Source organism: Ascaphus truei, chromosome 6 (assembly GCF_040206685.1).
Source record: "Ascaphus truei isolate aAscTru1 chromosome 6, aAscTru1.hap1, whole genome shotgun sequence".
Classification (NCBI taxonomy): Eukaryota; Metazoa; Chordata; class Amphibia; order Anura; family Ascaphidae; genus Ascaphus; species Ascaphus truei.
The window spans coordinates 50,967,942-50,995,878 of record NC_134488.1 but is presented as its reverse complement, the minus strand read 5'-3'; the positions used below and the strand labels follow the sequence as shown (position 1 = coordinate 50,995,878).

The 27,937-nt window shown below is 44.7% G+C and overlaps 1 protein-coding gene across 12 annotated transcripts in view; it reads right to left on the bottom strand.

Annotated features, from left to right (window-relative positions):
• CADM1 (cell adhesion molecule 1) overlaps positions 1 to 27,937 on the bottom strand; it is a 266,840-nt gene that overhangs the window by 73,464 nt on the left and 165,439 nt on the right. For 7 of the 12 annotated variants that reach the window (XM_075604260.1, XM_075604267.1, XM_075604261.1 and 4 more), the window contains 2 exons: positions 14,171 to 14,233; positions 10,879 to 10,950 (listed from right to left, as the gene is read on the bottom strand). The exons of 2 other annotated variants lie outside the window; for them this stretch is intronic. In XM_075604260.1, the coding sequence (XP_075460375.1) occupies positions 10,879 to 10,950; positions 14,171 to 14,233 (135 nt within the window). The remainder of the gene's footprint in view (positions 1 to 10,878; positions 10,951 to 14,170; positions 14,234 to 27,937) is intronic. 3 more of the 12 variants (XM_075604264.1, XM_075604272.1, XM_075604266.1) reach the window with 1 other exon arrangement.

Genomic DNA, 27,937 nt, shown 5'->3' with positions numbered 1-27,937 from the left:
TCCTCTGCCAGGACAGCAAAAAGCTCCTGGTAGAGCGAGCGGCAGCAAGCAAGAGCGAGCAGCAGCAGCACCAAATTCTTTACTATGTCCCAGGCCTTGCCCTCCGCTGCTGCTGCCCAGACAAAGTACAGGCAGCACTAACCCTAACCCTCTGCTGCTGCCCAGACAAAGTGCGGGCAGCACTAACCCTCCGCTGCTGCTGCCCAGACAAAGTGCGGGTAGCACTGTCACAAGAGACCAGTACTTTTACACCGAAACCACCGAGACCACTAGCACCAGACAGGCCAAGGTTGTTGAATAAAATGAGGTTAATTCTGGAACACCAGCATGTACAAAACAAGATAGAATACCAACTGGGGGCCTGGGGAGTAGACTCTAGCCTCACTAGGTGCAGGGGCTACTTCAAGAAGGCTTGCCCTGTCCGCTTCTCGTCCAGGATATCAGAGTGTTGATCACACAGCAGAGCCTCTGACATGTATCTCCAACTGGTCACTGTCAATATCCAAACTATTTCACAGATTGTTTCTCATTCTCTCAGATAGACTCTCAGGTCAGCAGTGCCTCTTATATACCCCTCTGTGGCTATCGTTTACATGGGACAGGGGCTGCTGGCCAACCAGCAAAGACCTGATTGTCCACTCTTTCCCATTCACCAAATGTCTTTAACATCTCCATGCTCCCAGCCTTTGTCTCAATATACATTTCTCTGCAGGAACCTCAACTGATTAAAATCACAGAGTCCTCTCCATAGAAATGTACACATGCAAATCACATTACCAGTCTGCTATCTTAGAAATGAGTACATACAGTCACATAATCCAATTTACACTTTACAGGGCTGACTCCCAAATCACATAACAGAACAATGTTGAATCACTAAACCGGGGGAAGGATTGTTACAGAGAATAAAGAATACAGGCTTTGAAATACATTTTTGCAGACATGGGTTACATTTATACATTCCCTGTTCTTCCCCAGATATTAAAGTGCATTCAGCCGAAATAAGCCTTACATTGGTGGCCAAGTTACATGGATTCAGGGGTAGCTAGCTGGGCTTCATCCCAGGTTTGTGATGCCAGCTACCACTACCGTCACATCTCCCCCCTCAAGATGAAGGCTCTGGGGTAGTCACCCCATCAGGTGGCTCCACAACCCTGGAAGTCCTTGAGGTTGGTTGCTGGGTATGTCCAGCCAGAAGAGACCATCTGCACTGCCGTGCCCGCAGCCCTTAGCGAAGTCCAAGTCCTGAAGGGCACGGCTCCAGGTCTCAGTCTCCCCGAGCATCCTCCGCAATCAATTTAGGGGGTCGTGCTCCAGGAGACCCGTAGGGCTTCCCACATTCATAGGGCTGCCAGTGCTCCTGAGCCCAAGCAGTGGCCAGGCACACTGACAGAGCCTGTAACACTGCCCCGAACTCGGGGGACCAGGCTGCCAGTACCTCGAGCCGCCTCTTGGTCACCTCAGACAGGAATCGATATGTATGTCGATGTATGGGACGATACACTGGCTCTCCCTCTCCTATGGTAGCCCTGCATCTCCTCTGTAACCCTGGAACATGATAGCTCCAAATGCAGGGGAGCGGCGATCACTGCTGTTAGCTCCAAAAGCTGGGGAGCATGAAACACTGTGATGGACGGTTGGACAACTGCCCGAATTTGGCTCCCCGTGATTGGGATCACAGGAGCATCCTCTCCCGGTAACTTCACCAGCATCCCTGTCCGTGGGAGCCATTGCTCTGGGCAGATCATTTCAGGCTGCCCAAGAGGTACTGTAGTGTTGGGGTCCCTCAGGCCGACGCCTGCCGATTGCCTGGGACCCCTGTATGCAAAAATCTTCTGTGGACCGCTTGGTCCTCCAGCCTGATGGCTGCACTCTGCTGCCCATCAAGATGCATCTCTGTGCCGCTAGTAGCTGCTGGAGGGACCGCTGACTAGGCCCTCTGCTTCTCCGGCTGCACAGCTGCTGTCTGTTCCTTTGCTGGGGCTAGCCTTTCATAAGCAGTCAGCCCTGTAGCTGGGGAACGTTGCCCCGGATTGGGGTTACTCGAGCGGGATACTTTGGGGCACTCCATCCGCGGACGGTACAGCCGGTCTCCCTGGGAGTATCGGCCCTCGGGGAGATTCTCTGCCGTCTTGGCTGCAGCACCTCCGGCACCCAGCTGACTCCACCACAGCTCGGTGGCTTGTGGACGGTCAGCGCTCTGAGGTGCTCAGCTAGCTGGCATAGTAGCGGGGATAAGGACCAGCTTTCTGGCTGTGCCTTTGGGAGCACACTGCCCTCCTCCATCTTGGCGTCCACGAGGCAAGGCACCCACGTGGTGCCGTCCTCAGCCAGCACAGTCACTCTCATGGAGGCAGGTTCGCCGGCAATGTCTCGGTCGACCTCAGCCTCTCTTGCTCCTGGCTGTCTCCACCACGGCTTGGTGGCTTGGGAAGAGTCAGCTACTGGAAGTGCTCGTCTGACCGCCACTGTAGCGGGGTTTAGGACCCGCTTCTCTGACTGTGAGTTTGCGGGCACACAGTCCGTCGCCATCATGGCACCTTCCTCAGCTAAAACCAGAGACAGAACATAAAACACAGACAGAGCTCAGTGCACGTCCAGTGAAACTCATACACGGTACAGTGCCTAAATATATATGTATAAATATCTATTAAATAAAATGGTCTTTTAGTTTAACATTTTGGCCAAATTGTTGTAAGCCCCTGAGCCACTATTATATATATTGCCATGCTCAGTAGCACTCCTCTGTGACACTCATATGCTTATATATATGTTGTGGTTATTTTGGGGGTTCAATAGGAGTTTGTTAGGTGTCCAGTATGTTTTCCAGTACAGTACCTTCCTCAGCTAGCCCGGTAGCTCTCAAGGAGGCAGATTTGCCAGCAACGTCTCGGTCAATCTCGACCTCAGCCCCTCTGGTGCTCGGCCCTGTAACGGGGTTCCGGACCCGCTTCTCTGGCTGTGTACTCTGGAGCACACAGCCCTGCATCATCTTGGAGGCCGTGAGGCAAGGCACAGGCTTAGGGCTATACTTGGCTAGGAAGGTAGCCTTCACACACTTGTAATTGTCAGCAAACTCTCGGTCGATCCTTCGGTAGACAGCCTGCCCTCTCTCACTCAGTGTGGGGATGAGGTATGTCAGCCACTCTGACTCAGGCACCTGGAGCATCGAGCATTAGCTCTCGAATGCCCACAGGAAATACTTAATTGCATCGGTGCCGTCCACCAACTTAGCGAAGTTTGGGACCGACACCTTGGCACGGGGGGAGTCAGCTACCGGGAGGACTTGGCTCACCGGCACTTTTAAGGGGGTTAGGACCAGCTTCTCGGGCTGCGCCCGGAGTAATCAGACAGGAACAGGTCCCGCATGACCTCTCAGTAGGTGGACAACATGCAAGTGATAGTCCTCGGTTGTGTCTGGACCCAACGCTGTAACCAAACCCGCACAAACACTATCCATATCAGGGTACTTGGCCAAGCCGGCCTCGTACCACTCAAGGTCCTCCGCAAGGCCCATCGTACCTTGGCCGTAACGCGGCAGCCCATATCTTGCGCACCAGGCAACTAACATCCTCCTGGAACAGCCATCTTCAGATTTACCCAAACTAATATAAATGTGATCGTATAGTAAAATATCAGATTTGTTGTCTGGAACAACTTGTCCCGCGGTCTTGAAAATTCAAGACCGTCTTTGACGTCTTTGAGCTGTAATTTCCCACAAGGAATCCCAACACAAAGCCCCCCACTATGCCACCAGAAAAAGCCTGTCATCGGAGACCAGTACTTTTACACCGAAACCACCGGGATCACTAGCACCAAACAGGACAAGGTTGTTGAATAAAATGAGGTTTATTCTAGCACGCCAGCAGACAAAACAAAGATGTACAAAACAAGATACAATACCAACTGGGGAGTAGACTCCTGCTTCAAGAAGGCTTGCCCTGTCCGCTTCTCGTCCAGGATATCAGAGTGTTGATCATACAGCAGCCCCGCTGACATGTATATCAAGCTGGTCACAGTCAAGATCCAAACTACTTCACAGATTGTTTCTCATTCTCTCAGATAGATTCTCAGGTCAGCAGTGCCTCTTATATAGCCCTCTGTGGCTATCCTTTACATGGGACAGGGGCTGCTGGCCAACCAGAGCAGACCTGATTGTCCACTTTTTCCCATTCACCAAATGTCTTTAACACCTCCATCCTCCCAGCCTTTGTCTCAATACACATTTCTCTGCAGGAACCTCAGCTGATTAAATCACAGAGTCTCCTCCACAGAAATGTACACATGCATATCACATTACCAGTCTGCTATCTTAGAAATGAGTACATACAGTCACATAAACCAATTTACACTTTACAGGGCTGACTCCCAAATCACATAACAGAACAATGTTGAATCACTAAACCGGGGGAAGGATTGTTACAGAGAATAAAGAATACAGGCTTTGAAATACATTCTTAAAGACATGGGTTACATTTACACATTCCCTGTTCTTCCCCAGATATTAAAGTGCATTTGGCCGCTCCATAGAAATGTACACATTGTAAAGATCCGTCACCCGCGCCACTCTCGGCACGCTCTCTACTCACCTACACCCATGATCGGGTGCCCTGCATCTGCTGCATCCTGCAGCACATCTCACAGATCAACTATTGCCAGAGTACCTCCTAGGGGCACACGCAGATCTCACTCGGCTTCTAAAGCCACCTCCGCTGGCCCCGCCTCCAGGCTTCGCTCGCACGGTGACGTCACCGTCGCGCTCCCGCTATGCGCGGCACCCACGCAATGTCAATCTCATTCCGTTGCACTATAGGATTCACCTGTGTTTTCCAGCAGCCAATCACAGCCAAGCTTACTAGGGAGTATGCTCCCTCCTCATTGGACTGTTCTCCCTATATATGCTCAGCCTGCCCTCTTGCACATCGGCCGAGCATAACCTTGTTTATGTGCGCTGTGCTCACTGCAGTTCTGCCTCCTGTCCGTGCCTTGCCTGTTATGTCCTGTGTTGCCTGTCCATGTTTGCTTTTTTGATTCCGCACTTCTCCGCTCCCGACCCGGCTTACCAACGACAATCCGTACCTCTATGCTCCTGACCCTGGCTTAACCACGACGATCCACACCTCTCCAATCCCGACCTTAGCAAAAGTACCTGCAACAATTGGCACCTGTCCAATCCCGACCTTGGCAAAAGTACCTGCAACGATCGGCACCTCTCCAATCCCGACCTTAGCAAAAGTACCTGCAACGATCTGCACCTCTCCAATCCCGACTGAGGGAAAAGTACCTGCAACGATCTGCACCTCTCCAATCCCGACTGAGGGAAAAGTACCTGCAACGATCCGCACCTCTCCAATCCCGACCTTAGCAAAAGTACCTGCAACGATCCGCACCTCTCCAATCCCGACCTTAGCAAAAGTACCTGCAACGATCGGCACCTCTCCAATCCCGACCTTGGCAAAAGTACCTGCAACGATCGGCACCTCTCCAATCCCGACTGGGGCAAAAGTACCTGCAACGATCCGCACCTCTCCAATCCCGACCTTAGCAAAAGTACCTGCAACGATCGGCACCTCTCCAATCCCGACCTTGGCAAAAGTACCTGCAACGATCGGCACCTCTCCAATCCCGACCTTGGCAAAAGTACCTGCAACGATCGGCACCTCTCCAATCCCGACCTTAGCAAAAGTACCTGCAACGATCCGCACCTCTCCAATCCCGACCTTAGCAAAAGTACCTGCAACGATCGGCACCTCTCCAATCCCAACCTTGGCAAAAGTACCTGCAACGATCGGCACCTCTCCAATCCCAACCTTGGCAAAAGTACCTGCAACGATCGGCACCTCTCCAATCCCGACAGGGGCAAAAGTACCTGCAACGATCCGTACCTCTCCAATCCAGACCTCGGCAAGTATCACTGACCATCCTGACCTCTCCTACCCTGACCTGGCTACCTCGACCTATCTACACTCTAGACGCGCCATCGCGGCTGTGGTTTGGCTTTTATCAAATCCCCACCTCGACCTCGCAGTCACGCCTTGTTTGTGGTGAGCGCATCATTACACACATGCAAATCACATTACCAGTCTGCTATCTGAGAAATGAGTACATACAGTCACATAATCGAATTTACACTTTACAGGGCTGACTCCAAATCACATCACAGAACAATGTTGAATCACTAAACCGGGGGAAGGATTGTCACAGGGAATAAAGAATACAGGCTTTGAAATACATACTTACAGGCATGGGTTACATGTACACATTCCCTGTTCTTCCCCAGATATTAAAGTGCATTTGGCCGAAATAAGCCTTACATAGGTGGCCAAGTTACATGGATTTAGGGGTAGCTAGCCCAGTTTTGTGATGCCAGCTAGCCCTACCGTCACAAGCACTAATCATCCTCTGCTGCACAAAGTGCGGGCCGCACTAATCCTAACCCTCCGCTGCTGGTGCCCAGACAGAGTGCGGACCACACTAACCTTAACCCTCCGTTGATGCTGCCCAGACAAAATGCGGACCACACTAACCCTAACCCTCCGCTGCTGGTGCCCAGACAAAATGCGGACCACACTAAGCCCTATGGGGGTTTGTCCAAAAAAACGCGTTAGAGTTACTACGGGGGACTTTCCCTTTTTATCCCTGTTTGCATATGGTCAATAAATAATTTTTTATCCCAGCGCAGTCCAGCCTTCGATATTTGCCTAGCAGTGCCCGCTGTCTCTTCTCTCTCGTCAGTGAGAAGTTTTTTCTGTATACCACGAACAACATGGAGCACGCATATCCGGATTACCAGATGCAGTAAGTGAATTCATTTTCAACATTTACGGAGTGTCCCCAGGAGGATTGGTTTTATGTGCGGCTATATACACTGAAGGGGTCCGGTGCCGGTCGAGAGACCTCCCCCGGTCATCCCTCTCTTGTCAATTTCGCTAACCCGTCCCCCACACTAGGGGTTAAGTCATTGGACTTTCATTCACTCCGTTTTTACTCTGGATAAATACTAGCATTGTGGAGACATTCTTTATTGTGGAAATACCCTTACTCTGTAGCACACGTTATTGAGGTGGTCATTCACCTCATCTTTCCTCAGCCCCGGTATTACAAGTCTGTATATGACTGTGAGACCCCTGATATTACAAGTCTGTATATGACTGAGAGACCCCCAATATTACAAGTCTGTATATGACTGAGAGACCCCCCATTATTACAAATCTTTATATGACAGTGAGACCCCCAGTATTACAAGTCTGTATATGACTGAGAGACCCCCGGAATTACACGTCTGTATATGACTGAGAGACCCCCAGTATTACAAGTCTGTATATGACTGTGAGACCCCCGGTATAAAAAGTCTGTATATGACTGTGAGACCCCCGATATTACAAGTCTGTATATGACTGAGAAACCCCCGGAATTACAAGTCTGTATATGACTGAGAGACCCCCGATACTACAAGTCTGTATATGACTGAGAGACCCCCGGAATTACACGTCTGTATATGACTGAGAGACACCCAGTATTACAAGTCTGTAAATGACTGTGAAACGTCCGATATTACAAGTCTGTATATGACTGTGAGACCCCCGGTATAACAAGTCTGTATATGACTGAGAGACCCCCAGTACTATAAGTCTGTATATGACTGAGAGACCCCCGGTATAACAAGTCTGTATATGACTGAGAGACCACCAGTACTATAAGTCTGTATATGACTGAGAGACCCCCGGTATTACAAGTCTGTACAGCATATGAATGTGAGACCCCCGGTATAACAAGTCTGTATATGACTGTGAGACCCCCAGGACAACAAGTCTGTATATGCCTCTAAGACTCCCGGTATAACAAGTCTGTATATGACTGAGTGACCCCCAGTACTATAAGTCTGTATATGACTGTGAGTCCCTGGTATTACACATCTGTATATTTATTTATAAAATGTTTTACCAGGAAGTAATACATTGAGAGTTACCTCTCGTTTTCAAGTATGTCCTGGGCATATAGTTAAGATGACAAAAAATACATGGTTACAAATACAGTTACATACAGGAAGTGAACAGGGTATACATTATATACAAGACATACTGTAGCATGCACAGTTAGAGATAATATATATTATAGGCGTATGTAACAGTTACAGACCAGATTAAAACGTGAGACAGCTTTAGTATAGAAAGAACTTAGACTGGAGGAGGCTGTGAGAGTCTCCGGTAACTGTTCCAGTTTTGGGGTTCACGGTAAGAGAAAGCGGAGCGGCTGGATACTTTGCTGAACCTTGGGACCATGAACAGTCTTCTGGCCGTATACTATGTCTCCATAGTCGATAATTGGCATTAGCATCTGCTGTGCGATACGCTTTCTGACTAGCTGATTTAGGGAGGATTTGTTTCTGTAAAGTACACCTAGTTTGGCATAGGTTTTGGATGGCAGGGTGTCAATGTGCATCCTGAATGTTAAATGGGAGTCAAACCATATGTCCAGGTATTTAAAACTAGTAATAGGAGTTAGGGTGGTGTTAGCATTAGTTCTGATCTGGAGCTCAGTCATTGGAAGCATTAGAAATTTAGCCTTAGTCCCAAATACCATTGTTATAGTCTTGTCAGTGTTTAAATGACTGTATATGTCTGAGAGACCCCCGGAATTACAAATCTGTACATGACTGTGAGACCCCCAATATCACAAGTCTGTATATGACTGAGAGACCCCTGGTATAACAAGTCAGTATATGACTGTGAGACCCCCGATATTATAAGTCTGTATATGACTGAGAGACCCCCGGTATAACAAGTCTGTATATGACTGTGAGACTCCCGATATTATAAGTCTGTATATGATGGAGACCCCCAGTATTACAAATCTGTATATGACGGACAGACCCCTGATATTACAAGTCTGTATATGACTGTGAGACCCCCGGTATTATAGATCTGTATATGACTGAGCGATCCCGATATTACAAGTCTGTATTTGACTGAGAGACTCCCATTATTACATTGTCTGTATATGACTGAGACTCCAGTATCAAAAGTCTGTATATTACTGTGAGACCCCCGGTATTACAAATCTGTATATGAGTGTGAGACCCCCGGTATTACACGTCTGTATATGACAGTGAGACCCTCGATATTACACGTCTGTATATGACTGAGAGATGCCCGGGATTACAAGTCTGTATATATGACTGAGAGACCCCTAATATTACACGTCTGTATATGACTGAGACCCCCGGTATTTCAAGTCTGTATATGACTGTGAGACTCCCGGTATTACAACTCTGTATATGACTGAGACACCCCCAGTATTACAACTCTGTATATGACTGAGAGACCCCTGGTACTACACTTATGTATATGACTGAGAGACCCCTGGTACTACACTTATGTATATGACTGAGAGACCCCTGGTACTACACGTATGTATATGACTGAGAGACCCCCAATATTACATCTCTGTATATGACTGAGAGACTCCCGGTATTACAACTCTGTATATGACTGAGAGACCCCTGGTACTACACGTATGTATATGACTGAGAGACCCCCTATATTACAAATTTGTATATGATTGTGAGACCTCGATATTACAAGTCTGTATATGACTGAGAGAACCCCAGTATTACAAGTCATATACAGACTGTGAGACCCTCGGTATCAAAAGTCTGTATATGACTGTGAGACCCCCGGTATTACACGTCTGTATATGACTGTGAGACCCCCAGCACTAAAAGTCTGTATATAACAATGTGACCATTCAAAATGCGAATTACTGGTACACGTCTCATCTGTTTGTAACAATGTATCAACTGCTGGTGCTCACGGAGAAAAAGGGAAAGTCCTGCAAGACCCCAATACGTTCACATGAAGAGGAAAAATATCCAGACACATGGTCGTCTTATTTAGCGATTTATTCAGCATAGAAAACGACCAACGTTTCCACTGGCACGCAGTCTTTGTCAAGCTGAAGGCTGACTAACATATAGAGATAAGCAAATATATACCCCAATGCTCACCCATAGTGATTCACTGCAGCTGTCCCTCGGCTCGAAAACGGGTCCCACCGTGACGGCACGGCGGCGACATAGGTCCACGCATGCGCACCACAAAGCTCCCATGAATGAGAGCCCGGCGCATACGTGCGGCGCAACGTCAGTACGCTCATGCACCACAGCGGACTCGGACCCGTCTCCCATCTGCTGCCATGACAACATGATGCTAAACCCAGCGCCAGGCATAGCAGCCGGGTAGCAGTGAAAAAGTATAGCAGAGCCCCTCAGTGATAGAAATAAAAGAAAGGGCCGTTCCCAGCCCTAAGTGTACCACTATGCATTCCCATATATAAGGGTGAAATACCCATAAGAGCATAATTACACAACATATACGACATAAGTGTATATAAAAGTGTTATACAGTGAAAATTAAGTGAACATAATACAGTTGTGTGAAAAAGAAAGTACACCCTCTTTGAATTCTATGGTTTTACATATCAGGACATAATAACAATCATCTGTTCCTTAGCAGGTCTAAAAATTAGGTAAATACAACCTCAGGGGAACAACAACACATGACATATTACACCGTGTCATGATTTATTTAACAAAAATAAAGCCAAAATGGAGAAGCCATGTGTGAAAAACAATGTTGTTCCCCTGAGGTTGTATTTACCTAATTTTAAGACCTGCTAAGGAACACATGATTGTTATTATGTCCTGATGTGTAAAACCATAGAATTCAAAGAGGGTGCACTTTCTTTTTCACACCACTGTACATGAAATAGAACCCTTAAGGACAATACATATAACACAAACATAACAGAAGTGTCACGGAAATGGAGCTAATTATAATATTCAACCATCCCAGATCCAAGATAAGACTCCCAGCATACTTGACAATATGGCACCGGAGCTGACGGAGTTGTAGAGTCGCGGGTCCACTACTGCAACAACACGATTAATGCCTGTCAAGGGAAACATTTTAAATTCAACTGTTCGTTGTGTCCACCTCCATTGCTCGTCCACAAATGGTATATCCAATATGCTTCCCTTCTTAATAGGGCTGTATCTCCGTCCAAAGCTCCCCCTTAATGGTGGTACAATTTCCATAACCATAACCCTCATTGCTGATATGGGAAGTTTATGTTGGACACAATGCTGTACAAGTATCGCGGGGTCAGTACCTTTTCTAATTACACTCTTCTGCTCTATAGAGAGCTATTTGAGCATCCTTGTCGTTTTACCGACATAAAGGAGCCCACAGGGGCATTTAATAAAGTACATGTGTAGATTTGCAAGTGATCCAGTGTTTAATTTGTATGTGTTTTCCAGTACATGGATGACAGAACACATCTCCAATACAAAGGCTATTGCAAATGGAGCAATTACAACATCTGAAATGACCTGGCTTACCTTGACTCAAAAAATGTGTGTTTTGATTAAAAAAAAAATTGTCGTCTGATTTAATCAATGCATCAGAAAGATTCTTCCCTCTTCTAAATGCTAGCATAGGTGGTGCCCGACAAATATCAGACAAAATGTGGTCATGTTGCAGAATATGCCAGTGTCTGTTCATAGTTGATCTCAAAAAATTACTCGCTCTACTGTAAGTAGTGGGAAATATTATTCTTTCAAATGTAGTAGGTAGGTGTCACGTCCCTTTTAAAGGCCTCTTCAAGAGAGGATGATGTATAACCCCTGGCCTTAAAACGTTCCTTTAAGTCAGAAATTGCAGGGCCCAAACGCTCTGTGATTCGAGATTCTCACTTTTTGTGAATAAGGAAGTGCCTTTACTAAGGCCGGTGAGGGATAACTATCGGCCCTCAGTACAGCATTGCTATCAGTAGGCTTCCTATACACATCCGTGTGAAGTAATCCATTCTCTTTACTAACCAAAACATCCAAAAAGGATATTTCTGTAGTGCTCCAATTATTTGTAAAGTGCACCAGAGTTTCCAATTGTTAAGATAATCAAAGAATGGTATCAACTGCTCTTCTGTGCCTTTCCATAAAATTAAAATATCGTCTATGTACCGATAGCAGCAGAGTATATGTGCATAATGTACTGATGCATAGATATATTCCCTTTCAAAATGTGCCATGTATAGGTTAGCATAGGCCGGAGCCACATTGCTGCCCATTGCGGTTCCCTCAATCTGTAAATAATACTGTTGTTCAAACTTAAAATAATTTTTATACAAAATAAAATGTAACGGTAGCATGATATGATAGGAGAAAGGCTAGGGCGCTCCAATGTGACTCACAATAATAAGCGTGTGATAAGGCCGAAGAAATATATAAAAACAATACTGGCCCAATAATGAATACTGCAGCTCAACCCAGAGAGGCTCTTCCCACGGTCCTCGAATGGTATATGGAAAAGAAATAAGGGAGCGCAAGGAAAACACAATCAGAAATAAAACACTTAGGAATAAGGAAGGCATTTATTCCTACGTGTTTTATTTCTGATTGTGTTCTCCTTGCGCTCCCCTATTTCAATGTCAATGTTGTCTTCACCACCTCGAGACCTTCATCATGTGGTATAATGGTGTATAAGCTGGCTACGTCCATAGTAACCATAATAAGGCTATCATTAGACTTATGAATAGCTCTAAGCTTTGTCAAAAAATCCGAGGTATCCCTAAGGTAAGAGGGTACAGTTAAGACTATTGATTGTAAAATGTTATCCACATAAATAGCTAATGGCTGATTTAGAGACTAAGGGCCTCATGCAGAGAGCAGCGCTATTTAGAATTGGAGAGGGGAATTTTTTTTTAGCTTTATTGGAGAGTTTTTTTCTCCATATGCAGAAAGGGCATAAAACTGCATTTACAATCCTTTCTGCATATGGAGAGTTTCAAACAGCGCTATGAGCGCTATGAGCGCTGTTGAAACTAGTGGGAAAGAAATCGATTTTTTTTTTTCTCCTCCACCGGCCGCGGAGCGCCAGCTGCTTGGTGGAGAGGAAAAAATGTTGAAAATCGCGCCATTTTTTTGCCGCGAACAGCCACTAGATGGCGTTCGCTGCTCTCTGCATATGGCCGTTTTCAAGACTGGAGAGATTTCTGTTCTCTCCAGCCGCGCGGCAAGATTCTGAGGGAAAAAAAATGGCGCTTTTTTTAAAACTCCCCATTTTCTGCCTTTCTAAAGGCAGATTTCGCCAATACATGCCGCTTTCCCTGTTAGCGCTGCTCTCTGCATGAGGCCCTAAGTAGCAGCAATAATTTGGTCTTCCATTGGGGGTTTTCTCATGCTTTTGTGGATTTTTGGCTAGGTGTAGCATACAGGGCATTTAGGATGCTCCATATACAGGAATTCCACTTCCTTCTCAGATAACCAACGGTTGTTAAGGCCCACTGCGATAAAACCCTTAATTTCACGGGCATACTCATGTGTCGGGTCCCTTTTAAGCATAATATAACTGTTGGTGTCTGAAAGTTGCCTCCTCATGTACTGCACATAATCCTGGACTACAAGTGCTCCCTCCTTATCTGCTCGTTTGACAATAATATTCTCATTTTCAGTTAGTGCTTTAAGCCTTCTCATTAAAACTCATATTATATGTTCCTCTAGTGCTACGTCTAGCATAGTTGGTCAAATCCGCTTTTACCAGACATATATAAGTACTCACCGATTGATTTCTAAAGCGGGGGTATGAAGGTGGACTTACATTCCCCTTTTAGTGCTCTCTGTTTCAAGTACATCTGTAGCTGACGTTTGCTGCGCTACCTTTGTCGAGGGACAGCTACAGTGAATCACTATGGGTGAGCATTGGGGTATATATTTGCTTATAACTATATGTTTGTTAGTCAGCCTTCACCTTGACAAAGACTGCGTGCCAGTGGAAATGTTGGTCGTTTTCTATGCTCAATAAATCACTAGATTAGAAGACTGTGTGCCTGGATGTTTTCCCTCTTCATATAACCAGGACTACAAGTCTGTATCAGACTGTGAGACCTTCAGGACTATAAGTCAGTATATGAATGTGAGACCCCCAAGACTATAAGTCTGCCCTCTAACTAAGTACAGTACTGCCAACAGGAGGGGGAATTAGGTGAATGGAAATACACAATCATACTAAGCTAACTCCTGCAGCCCCCCAAATACCAGGGGGGGTTCCTGCCACCCACGGCGTGCAGCTCATGCAGGGAGGTGACATGCAAACGGGTAATGAGGGTACCATACCTGGGATGATGAGAGGGGTGGTGGTAGTGGTTGTTGTGGGAGGTGGGAGAGTGGTGGGGGGATCTGGATGGAAAAAAAACAAGGAGAACGAAAAACTAAATTAAAAAACAAAAACAAAAAAAGTCACATAGAAAGCACAATATGCAATGAGAAATCAATGAGGAATCATCACTATAAATAATAGATTGTAAGCTCTTTGGGGCATGACCTCCATTCTCCCAATGTTATATTTATGTCTTGATGCTCTTAAGACACCTATGGGATTATATTTCCAGTGTTGTATTTGTATTGTAAAGTTTGTAACAATTGCAAAGCGCTGTGAACCTTGTGGGTGCTATAAAAATACAATTATACATAAATACCATGAGGGATATCAATAGGAAATCTGCATAGCAATGATATTAATGATAAATCAGCATCTCGGTGATATTAATGATAAATCCGCACATCGGTGATATTAATGATAAATCCGCACATCGGTGATATTAATGATAAATCAGCATCTCGTGATATTAATGATAAATCAGCATCTCGTGATATTAATGATAAATCCGCACATCGGTGATATTAATGATAAATCCGCACATCGGTGATATTAATGATAAATCAGCATCTCGTGATATTAATGATAAATCAGCATCTTGGTAATATTAATGATAAATCAGCATCTCGTGATATTAATGATAAATCCGCACCTCTGTGATATTAATGATAAATCCGCATATCGGTGATATTAATGATAAATCAGCATCTCGGTGATATTAATGATAAATCTGCACATCGGTGATATTAATGATAAATCAGCATCTCGTGATATTAATGATAAATCAGCATCTATGTGATATTAATGATAAATCAGCATCTCGTTGATATTAATGATAAATCAGCATCTCGGTGATATTAATGATAAATCAGCCTCCCAGTGATATTAATGATAAATCAGCATCTCGTGATATTAATGATAAATCAGCATCTTGGTAATATTAATGATAAATCAGCATCCCGGTGATATTAATGATAAATCAGCATCTCGTGATATTAATGATAAATCAGCATCTCAGTGATATTAATGATAAATCAGCATCTCAGCGATATTAATGATAAATCAACATCTCGGTGATATTAATGATAAATCTGCATATCGGTGATATTAATGATAAATCAGCATCTCGTGATATTAATGATAAATCAGCATCTATGTGAAATTAATGATAAATCAGCATCTCGTTGATATTAATGATAAATCAGCATCTCGGTGATATTAATGATAAATCAGCCTCCCAGTGATATTAATGATAAATCAGCATCTCGTGATATTAATGATAAATCAGCATCTCGTGATATTAATGATAAATCAGCATCTTGGTAATATTAATGATAAATCAGCATCCCGGTGATATTAATGATAAATCAGCATCTCGTGATATTAATGATAAATCAGCATCTCAGTGATATTAATGATAAATCAGCATCTCAGCGATATTAATGATAAATCAGCATCTCGGTGATATTAATGATAGATCAGCCTCCCAGTGATATTAATGATAAATCAGCATCTCGTGATATTAATGATAAATCAGCATCTTGGTAATATTAATGATAAATCAGCATCCCGGTGATATTAATGATAAATCAGCATCTCGTGATATTAATGATAAATCAGCATCTCAGTGATATTAATGATAAATCAGCATCTCAGCGATATTAATGATAAATCAGCATCTATGTGATATTAATGATAGATCAGCATCTCAGCGATATTAATGATAAATCAGCATCTCGGTGATATTAATGATAGATCAGCATCTCAGTGATATTAATGATAAATCAGCATCTCGGTGATATTAATGATAAATCAGCATATGAAATTAGTAAAATATATATATATATGAAATGAATGAGAAAACCACCCCATGTCAGGGATATATGATGATATCAGCAAATACGGGTCCACAGAAAGGGCAGAAATCTTGGAATATGGACCAGTGCAGGATCCTTTTCTCTCATTTCTATTCCAAGTGTGTAACATGAGCAAATATAACCCACACTCAGTCCCTGTTACACAATCACTCCCTGCTGCGCTCTCCCTTCTCAGGACAACAAGCTAAAGGACTCAAAGACAAACGCAATGAAAAGTTAACTTCCACGTGTATCAATCCAAAAAACACAGATTGTTCTGCTAAACCAATAGCCGGGGCATTATGGGGTAATAGGAGAAGTTACAGGGAGAGGTTATACAGAGGCGGCACACTTTATTTGACGTTGGCTAGAGCCGCAAGCCGGGAGGTTTCCCGGTTGGCTCGTTTCTTTCCCTCGGCATGCCGCGCATCATCGATGCGCGGTCACGCTTCATTGGGAGTGTGCGCGCATGGCGCGCGTGCCCAGGGCTCCCCGAGGGAGCCCTGGTGTCCCGCGATGTGGGGGATGGCGGTGGGGGGCTCCGGGGGACCCGGCAGACCCGGAGAGGGGAGGGGGAAGCCCCGATCGGATGACCGATCCTCCGAGGCTCCGGCGCGCGCCCGGGACACCTCGGCGCGCACCCGGTTTCTGTTGCGGCCGAGACCGGGTAAAGGTCATAATAAACTCGGCCGCAACAGTATGGGGTGTTAGGAGGAGTTATAGGGAGAGGTTATATATGGTAATAGGAGGAGTTATAGGGAGAGGTTATATGGGGCATTAGGAGGTGTTATAGGTAGGGGTTATATGGTTGTAGCCAGGCCTGGTTCTTGGCTTCCAGTCTGCCCTCACTGGCAGTAAGTCCTGGTAAGAGTAGGCCTGCCAGTAGTAAACATGTTTTTTTCCCACTCCCTACAGTGCCCTTGAGTGACAGGGGAGTAGGTGGAACCAGGCCTGGGCTGCCAAATCACGGGTCAGACCTGGTGCCCTCCCCCTGACTGTAATTAAGGGGATTGCCACCCAAATTTCGGAGGTGTGCCTCTGCCCACTGAAAGAGGAAGGTCACACATTGGGCCTTCTCTGTTCCTCTTCCCTTCGAGGGAGAGTGAGTGTAGACCTTTCCCCTGCCTCTGCTAGAGGGGCAGGGAAGGGCAAGGACAGCTGCAGGGGCCCTTGACCCATAGTGGATGTCCAGGGACCATCCTACAGCTGGGTAGCCGATCCAGACTCTGTATTGGGCAGGCCACTGCCGTGACTGTGAGTGCTGACCCAATAAAGAAGTCCCTGTTTCATATACCACCTGCCTGGTGTGTGATCTTACTGGGGAAGGAGAGGGAGTATTTCTATCGTAGGAGATCGCCTCCATACATCTGGAGGCGCTGCACTGCTAGAGAACCATGTGGAGTATGTACCCAGAAACCTGTCCTGTGTCCCCACAACCATCTGCGGACGACTCAGCCCTCTTGCTTACCAACAGGTAGCATGCACCACACACACTGTAATGGCAGAATCTCCCATCAGGTGGGGGAAACACCGTTACATGGGGTAATAGGAGTTATAGGGAGCCATTTTATGGGGTAATAAGAGGAGTTATAGGGAGAGGTTATATAGTATGGAGTAATAGGAGCAGTTATAGGAAGAGGTTATATTGGGTAATAGGAGGAGTTATAGGGAGATGTTATATGGGGTAATAGGAGTTATAGGGAGGGGTTATATGGGGTAATAGGACGAGTTATAGGGAGAGGTTATATGGAGAAATAAGAGGAGTTATAGGAATCGGTTATATGGAGTAATAGGAGGAGTTATAGGGAGAGGTAATATAGGGTAATATGAGGAGTTATAGGGAGGGGTTATAAAGAGTAATAGGAGGAGTTATAGGCATAGGTTATATGGGGTAATAGAAGGAGTTATAGGGAGTAATAGGAGGATTTATAAGGAAGGGATATATAGAGAAATAGGATGAGTTATAGGAAGTGGTTATATGGGGTAATAGGAGGAGTTATAGGGAAGGGTTATATCGAGTAATAGGATGAGTTATAGGAATCGGTTATATGGAGTAATAGGAGGGGTTATAGGGAGAGGTTATATGGAGAAATAGGAGTTATACGGAGTAATAGGAGGAGTTATAGGGAGGGGTTATATAGAGTATTAGAGGAGTAATAGAGGAGTTATAGGGAGTAATATAGAGTAATAGGAGGAGTTATAGGGAGTAATAGAGGAGTTATAGGGAGAGGTTATATGGAGTAATAGGAGGAGTTATAGGGAGTAATAGGAGGAGTTATCGGGAGTAATAAGAGGAGTTATCGGGAGGAGTTATTATAGAGTAATAGGATGAGTTATAGGAAGCGGTTATATGGATATATTGGAAAAGTTATTGGGAGCTGTTGACAAGAGTCTAATGAGAATCACAGCTGTCCTCTCCACATTTCTAAATCTGCCTTCGAGAAGTGAAAAAACATTATGCAATAGGGTGTTTAATGAGGGGGGGAAAGCTTTCATTTTGTTGCCGCTCCTCTGTTATGAGTTACTGATTCCCGAAGTCCAGATGAAAGGGAATTATTTATGGAATCTCAGACACTTTGAACGTGTGAAGATGATGAATTATGAAGGTATTGTGATGTTTGTGATATAATACATTAGCAGGATGTCAACATCCAATCCCAGACACATCTGGAAGTCTCTTTATCTCTCCCAAAGCCTGCATGTCTGTAATTAATACATCAAAAGTTTAATTACAGGCAGCACCTTTATGAGTGTTCGGGGAAGCTGGCTGCAGGATGGAGTTACTGTCATACTGACAGATAGAAGGCAAAGTGACAGCTTAATATGAGAGCGACAGACGCGAGGTCTGGAGAGAGAGACAGTACATATCTGCACACACACACACACACACACACACACACACACACACACAAACACAGTGATATAGTCCCAGGGATTAGGCAGCTTTCTGTCCGATTTAGATCAGAAAGTGCAGCCACAATGTAAATGTGTTTCATCCCACAGCTTCAAAATTACTTAGGATAGTGGATGGAAAATCCAGACCAGAGTTCACAATGTTTCTGATTTCTCTCAGCTGCTCTCCTAATTGAGGAACAGCTATTTATGGCAGTTTGGTTTGCTGCATGGGGCACCGCTGCTCTCTGCATCTAGTCAGGGGAGGACGCCCCCTTCAAGGTAACAAAAACCCTTCTTCCAATGAATCCTGTATCTGATTGTAAATGTTCTGTATTCCCTGTAGATGGAAAAGCAGATAAGCCGCCCAACCCTAGAGAGGGAAATCTCTATCTAAGTAAGCACATGGTTTATTTTTGGTGTATTTCTATGCAAGTGTTGCAGTCCCCCTCTGGGATGGAATCTAACAGGCAGACGCCTGAGTAACTCAAACGTATTTCAGTTAAAGTTGCAGACCCTGCCGGGACGGAATAAAGCAGACAGAAGCCTGAATGTTACAATATTGTGCTACGTGTTTTCTTTGTTTACCCTAAAAGACTGTCATCAAGAGCCTGGACCTAAGGGAGCCGTGTGTGTGTGTGTGTGTGTATATATTATACATACATACACACACACACCGATAGATACCACAATGAGACAAACTCAAAAAGGTATCCAAAAGAAAAAAAGGTATAAAGCTACAATATGGAAGGTGGTTACAATATGGAAGCTACTGGTGGTTATGTGAGGAAATAGATCAAATACAGAAAGAATAAAAGTTCTAAAACAAGCACTCCACACACTATTAAGAGTTGGTTCTGATCTGGAGCTCATTCATTGGAAGGTTTAGAAATTTAGCCTTGGTCCCCCACACCATTGTTAGTTTTGTCAGTGTTTAAAAACAGTTTGTTTTGGGAAATTCGTTTTCAAGTCATGAAAAATCAGATTGATGTACGTGGAAAGGTGAGACAGGCTAGGGCTGTGTGCATATAAGATTGTGTAATCCGCTTACATGTGTATTGAAGATTGTTTACAAACTGTAGGTAGATCATTAACGAAGACTGAAAAGAGTAGTGGCATCCAAGTGGTTGACGTTAGAGTCTGAGAGACACATGATGGGATCTACCTGATGGGTAGGAGTGAAACCAGTTTAAGTATGTTCCCCTATTCCAGAACACTGGAGTTTGTTTAACAAAATAACATGATCAACAGTATCAAAAGCCTTTGCAAAATCTAGTAATATTGCACCAATACGTTGTCCCCGTTCCTTTCCACACAGGATCTTATTGCAAACTTTTAGGAGGCTAGTTACCGTGGAGTGTTTTGAGCGAATGCCAGATTGACATTGGCTAAGAGAATTTTTCTTGGATAGTATTGGGAGAAGAGAGTTTGGCCTGTAGTTGTAGACCATGTTTTTGTCCCTACTTTTGAAGATTGGGACTACTCTGGCAGTTTTCCAGGTCTTTGAGATATGGTCTGCAGACAGGATAGAGTTGATTAGGGAAGCACGTGGTATGGCAATGGCTGGGGCACCGAGCCAGAGGAACTTTGATTGCAGTAGGTTAGTTTTAATTTGAGGCGTACATGTGTAATCTCCTCTTCAAATACTGGAACAAATTGAAAATTGGGAGAGGGTGGGACTACAGGGGTTCTCAAAAAGCATTAGTCAAGCACATTAAATATGAAGAGTAATTTTAATGACTTAAAAAAGTGACCTTTTTTGCACTCTATTGAACCTCTTGATTTTCAGTGTGATTGACTATTGCTGTTTGATGACCAGTGTATCTTGACCAGATTTTTTTGTCTTCGCACCCAGCTCTATTGCTTGTTACCTTTTTCAGACCCCAGTTGTGGGCATTCCAAGATGCTGGTTTGAGAATCCTCTTTTACTATAGGGGTTCTCCCAGATTGAGCTTCATGTTTGTAGTTTCTGTTGCGCTTTGCTAAAAGGGAAGTAGCACACCCCACAAAGTATTCACTGAATGTGTTTGCTATGTCAGTGGTATCATCCTTTTTGATATTCGATGGTTGTTGATGGCTAGAAGGCTGGAATATTTTGGTGATGACCTTTTAGAAGTTTACTATATTTGATATTCTTTGGTGAAGATAATCAGAGTAATATTGGGCTTTTGCTAGTCTTGTGTATGTATTCCACAGGCATCTGTAGTTAAGATCCTTGGTAGTGAGAGTTACTTTGTATATTTTACCACAAGGCATCTCTAAAATAGTCATGTGCAATAAGGTCGGTTGTAACCCACGGAAGGTGGGTCCCCCGTACTCTCACTCTGCAAAGCGGAGAATGGGTATCACAGAGTTTTAAGAACTCTGTTTCAAAATTATCAAGAGCAGAATCAGGGTCAGGTATCAGGTTGATTCTGTACCAAGGGCATCTGGTAAGGTCAGCCAAAAACTGTTGTGGGTTAAAGTTTCTAAATGTTCTAATGAGGAGAGCTATAGTGCTTGATTTGGGTGGTCTGATTTTCCTTACTCCGCACACTATTGCATGGTCACTGAAACTGTCAGATAGGATGCCAGAGGATTGGATTCTATTGGGACTAGGGGATAGAATCTAGTCTAGCAAGGAATGGTTGTGAGATTTTAGGTTTGTGCGAGTGGGTTGGGAAATGAGTTTGGTTAGGTTTAGTGACTTGAGTTGTGTCTGAATTCTATTGTTTTTAGGGTCAAGCTGATTGAGGTTGAAATCCCCAATAACTAACTCCTGTTCAGAGATGAAATTTAGCCAAGAAACTGAATGATATGAGTCAGGGATTAAAGCGGGACTTTAGTGGGGTGGTAAATGCCAGCAAAAAGAATGGGCTTAGAAAAGGAGAGGCAAATGTTACCAACTGGGATTTTAAAAGAGGATAGGCTTGGGGGGCAATATAAGTTAACACCACATCTCCTCTCTGATCTATCATTCCTAGAAATGGATTATCTCTGAATGGCGATGGTTGCATCGGGGTTTTTAGGAGTTAGCCATGTTTCTATGAGAATTATGGCTTTGGGCTTATATACAGTATCGTTCCCTTAGTTCATCCAGTTTGGCTCAGCAGGCTATGTATATTTATATGGGCAACAGAGAGCCCTTTTTAAAATTTGAAAAGGGCATTCTATGGGGCATGGGATAGAGTTGAAAAGGAAGGGAATGGTTGAGTTCAATATCCCCTACTAAATAGAGTAACAGTATAAATAAAAATGTGAGTAATTGTTTGCAGGCTGTAAGGTTGTGATGTTTGCCATTAGAATGAGTTTCAGAGTTCTCCAGACGAATATCCAAAAAGGCGGGGGAACCGTACACAGAGGTATGTGGGAGAGAAACTACATAGGGCAGTACAGCAATGGCATTGGATTTTCACACAGCATATGTATTTCTACAATGATTATACTCACAAGGGAGTAACCAAATAAGACATATCCCAATCAGTGGCAGTGCAGTGGGTCTAGTAGTCTCGGGAATCTCAGGAAACGAAAGCAGTGATAGCGCACTGACTCACGTAGTTTCAGCCCTGTTCGGTGACTCATAGAATACAGACGGAACCAGATAGGGCCTATCCTTCATTGCTGGGAGGCCGTAACAGGAAGTGACAAACCTGTGGTGAGATCGCGATTTACCCAACCCGCAGAAGTGTCACTGCTCATTTTTATTCTGCATGACTAAAAGATCTGTGACCGTGTAAGCCTTGAATTAGGATAGTTTTTACATTTTATAAATGTAACATGGCTGGCCCTGTTGCTTCTCTGCCTCCTGTCACACAAGCCCTGATAGGCTGTGATAGAATGATCCAAGGCCATTGCTGAAAACCTCTGCACACGTCTCCTACAGGGACCAAGGCTACATTTCGAAAGCTACAGATCAGAACCAACTCTAAACCCATTCCTGCCCCTGTCACTACTTTTAAATATATGTACACATGGTTTGACTACCATTTAACATTTGGGTTGCACATTAAAATCCTGACTGCCAAAACCTATGCCAAACTGGGTGTACTTTATAGGAACAAATCCTCCCTAATAACGCTGGTCAGAAAGTGCATCGCACAGCAGATGCTAATGCCAATTATAGATGTAACAGTGTTTCCCCCACCCGGTGGGAGATTCTGCCATTACAGCGTGTGTGGTGCATGCTACCTGTTGGTAAGCTGGATTGCCGAGTTGTCCGCCGATGGTTATGGGGACACAGGGCAGGTTTCTGGGGTACAAACCTCACATGGTTCTCTAGCAGTGCAGCACCTCCATCTGCCGTAGGCTCCAGATGTATGGAGGCGGTCTCCTACAATAGAAATACTCCCTCTCCTTCCCCAGTAAGATCACACACAAGGCAGGAGGTATATGAACAGGAATCAACGCTCAGGCACTCTCCTGTGTGACCAGCCTCTCATGGGGAGAGGCACACCTGAATTTGGGAGGCAATCCCACTTAAGTACAACCAGGAGGAGGGTGCCAGGTGTGACCAAGGATTGGGTATACATAGGCCTAGTTCCACCTCCTCCTGTCACTCAAGGGTACTGCAGGGAGTGGGGACACCCATGATTAGTACTGGCAAGCCTGTTCTTACGAGGGCTTACTGCCAGGGAGGGCAGACTGGTAGCCAAGAACCAGTCCTGGCTACACTAACTATGGGGACATTGTACGTGGTACAGCACACCAAACTTACCTTAGCTAGCTAGACAGCCTATACAACTCAATATGCTGCTTTGTGCTCCGATGTAATACAACACACATCACTGCAAAATGCTCAAAGAACTAGATTGGCTATCACTTGAGTGTAGGCAAAAAGTAAAATTTTCTTGCCTTCAAATACTTTCTGGGCAAGCTTCCAGTCTATCTGAACAGCTCCTCACCCCTACCACATGCAGCACTTATCACCTGAAATCTGACTCCAAAAGACTGACGGTCCCAAGGTTCCACAAAGTATGTGGCCGCTCCTCCTTCTCTTACCAGGCACCTCACAACTGGAACCATCCACCACTCTCTCTAGGTGACCTAATCACATCTCTTGGATTCAAATATTACCTCTATGCTGTTGACACACAAATTTACTTTTCTACCCCTGACCTTACACCTGCTGTACAGACTAAAGTTTCTGAATGTCTCTCTGCTATATCATCCTGGATGGCCCTCCGCCGACTTAAACTTAACATGGCAAAAACAGAGCTCCTCATACTTCCTCCCAAACCTGGCCCTATTTCCTCCTTCCACATTACTGTTGCAAGTACTATCATTCACCCAGTAGCCCAAGCACGCTGCTTAGGGGTCACACTCGACTCCTCTCTCACATTTTCTTCTCACATTCAAAAGGTAGCAAAAAAATGTTGTTTTTTCCACCTCAAGACCAGGGCAGCCAGTCAGTCACCCAGGCACACACCTACCCAGGCAGTCACCCACCCACTCAGGCAGTCAGTCAGTCACCCAGCCAGTCAGTCACCCACCCAGCCAGTCAGTCAGTCACCCAGGCACACACCTACCCAGGCAGTCACCCACCCAGTCAGTCAGTCACACAGGCAGTCAGTCACCCACCCAGTCAGTCAGTCACCCAGGCAGTCAGTCACCCACCCAGGCAGTCAGTCACCCACCCAGGCAGTCAGTCACCCACCCAGGCAGTCAGTCACCCACCGAGGCAGTCAGTCACCCAGGCAGTCAGTCACACAGGCAGTCAGTCACCCAGTCAGCCACCCACCCAGGCAGGCAGTCACTTGTCTTTTGTTGAAAATATAAAAATAAACAGAATGCATTATAATGTTTTTTTTCATATTACAAAGAAAAAAACAGTTAGTAAAAGTTGAGCGCTAAAAAATATTTTTTCGTGGTAGGTGCGCTATGGGTACGGGGGGCAGGGGGGTCTGCTCCTTTCATTTGTCCTGGGCCCCATGATTTCTGTTGGCGGCCCTGGCGTCCATAAGAGTGTTTTTCAGGGTTCTCCAGTCCTCTAAGATTCTCCGATTCTAAGTTTCCAGTTGCAAGTCTCCAGCAAGAAAAGGGCTGCTTCAGCGCAAAGCTGCTTGGAATATTTTCTGTCCTGTTTTTGCAACTGTTATCAAGGATATGATTCCCTGCAGCTAGGAGAATCTAGGTTGTTACCCCAATTCCCAAGTAAGTGTGTCTTTTTGCTGTAGTTTGTGTAACATTGTGTGTTTGCCTTTTCCTGTGAATAAATTTACAATTTATTTCATTAATTCGTTTTGCTCCATGTATGATCCTGGTAAAAAGATGTCAATGACCTGGTCTCCCGTGACAAGCTGCAACAGCCTCTGGATTTGCCCAGTCTAGAGAACAAGCGGGAGTTCACAGTCGATACAACACACAGGCAAAAACATCCAAGTCGTACAAGAAGTGATTATTCAAAGTAATGAATACAATCTAACACTCAATTGAGGATTCGTAGATTACGAAAACGCATTTGATTCTGTCTACACCTCAGGCATTTTAAATGCATTAAGTAGACAGTGTTGAAAGTGTACATTGATGTTATAAGGAACACAAGAATGCCACATCATCCATTACATGAACATATCAGCAAGATAAGGTTTAGCAAGGGAGTGCGGCAGGGAGACACCATGCCACCAAAGCTTTTCACATCAACATTTGGAGAATTGTTCAAGACATTAAATTGGGAGAAAAAAAAGGAATCAACCTCAAGTGAATACTTGAGTCACTTACGATTTGCTGCTGACATTGTTATATTTGTTATAAGTTATTATATTGTTATAAGTCCAAAAGATCTCCAGAACCAAAGAAGAGAACTTGCTGAAGCAAGTAATAAAGTGTCCTCCATATAAATCTCAGCGAGACCAAAGTGATGTTCAACAAATGTCATCTCTACAAAAATCGAAATAAATGGAATTGAACTAGAAGTCGAAGACTGTCTACTTTGGCCGACAAGTAACAAGAGGTGGGAACCTTTTTAATTAAATAAATAGGAGAATGAAGATGGGATGGAGGCATTTGGAAGAAACAAGACAATCTTTCAAGGGAACCTTCCACTGCTGTGCCTCAAGAGGGAAGTTTAAGACTAGTATATTCTGCCCGTGCTCACGTATAAATGTGAAACTTGGACCCTAAATGTGAAGATATTTCAGAAGCTTCAGACAACTCAAAGAAGTATGGAGAGATGCATGCTGGGTATTACCCGGAGACAGGAAAAAGAATACATGGGTTTAAAACTAAACAAAAGTCTGTGATATCATTACACGGGGAAAGAAATTAAAATGGCGGTGGGCTGGACATATTACAAGAAGAAACGACCATCGTTAGACAAAGATGGTACTCGACTGGATTCAAAGGCAAATTAAAAGACCAAGACGACTACAATCCTCCATTAATATGTAAGATGGGAGGATGAACTCAGAAAATGTGTTGGACCAATGTGGAAAAGAAGGGCTGTAACTGCAGTATTTGTAAGATTATTGGGGAGGCTTCATCCAGCAGTGGGGAGACACGGTCTGAACATGATTATGTTGCTCATAAATACATACACACATCTACATACACACATATATATACACACACACACACACACACACACACACACACACACACACACACACACACACACACACACACACGTTGATGTCATATTTCATCCACAATACAGCTTATTTTCTACATAATATACAGAGTTCCTGGTGTGTGTATGTATGGACAAAAATATAAAAAAAACTTTGGAGCCAGTCTGAATTTTTGGGAGCCAGTTTGTCTCCCAAATATGCACAGTAACAGACACACACACGCACACTAACCGACACACACTCATACAAACTCTTTCCCTCCCTTTCCCCGTCACAAGTAAATCTGTACTGGGAGAAATGAGCAGGAGTGGGCAGTCACGAACGCTCCCCCTATGCCTCTCCCCTTAACTTGCCTCAGTTCCATCCCCATCTCCTGATGGACTTAACCAAAATGCTGACTGACCTGTCAGTCACTGCCATGACCAGTACAAGCTTGAAACAGAATAGGTTGCGGGGTTGCTGGTCATCAGGTTAGTCTGCACCACAACTCAGGCATCAGCACTTAACTTTTTGACAAACAGGTGCCTGGGATTTTTCCACGTATGTACGTACAGGCAGTCCTTGGTTATCCGACACAATGCGTTACTCAAAATGGCGTTGGATAGTGAAACGTTGTAAAGCGAAACACGTTTTCCCATAGGAACACTGTTTACATGACAGGTTCCATTCCTGAAGGCATTTTTTTTTCCAAACATTTTTATTGGGTAGATACACAGTTACATATATGCAAGTGTCAACATTTACATCCCAATACATTACACCATTTTCATGTTTTGTGGAAGAGGGGCAAGGCAACTTGCCCATAAGGAGCACTTCCCAAAGAGGGGGAAGCTTAGTATAGATCCAAAGTAGGGAGAAAATGAGAGAGAACCTGTAGGGAGGGGGGGAAAGGGAGGGAAGGGGGGGGGAGTATATCTTCTTCTGGGCGGCCTGCGTCCCAGTTATTAGGGCTAATAGTCCTCTATGGGGGGATTCCTGTTTTGACCAGGGGGGGGGGCCTTGTCCAATAGTGTCAGCCACGGTTCCCACACCCTTTCGAATGGTTTAGTTTTTTGCTTTAGATAGGCTGTAAGCTTTTCCATAAGCATCACTTCGTTGATTCTTTTTTTTAATCATTCCCTTATTGGGGGGGGGGGGGCTACCTTCTTCCAGGAAGACGCTACTTCACATCTCGCCGCTGTGAGGATAAAGGAGATCAATTTCCTAGTTGGTCGACCAATTTCCTCAGTTGGTCTGGCCAGTAGGTAGGTCAGTGGCTCAATGGGTAGCTCGAGGTCTGTGACCTCTGTTATTAAATTTTGGACCGTAGTCCAGTATTTCTTAATTTCTGGACATGTCCACCATATATGGGCCATGTCTCCCCATTGGCCACAGCCTCTCCAGCACAGATCCGATGCCAGAGGGTAGATATGTTTTAATCTCACTGGCGTGA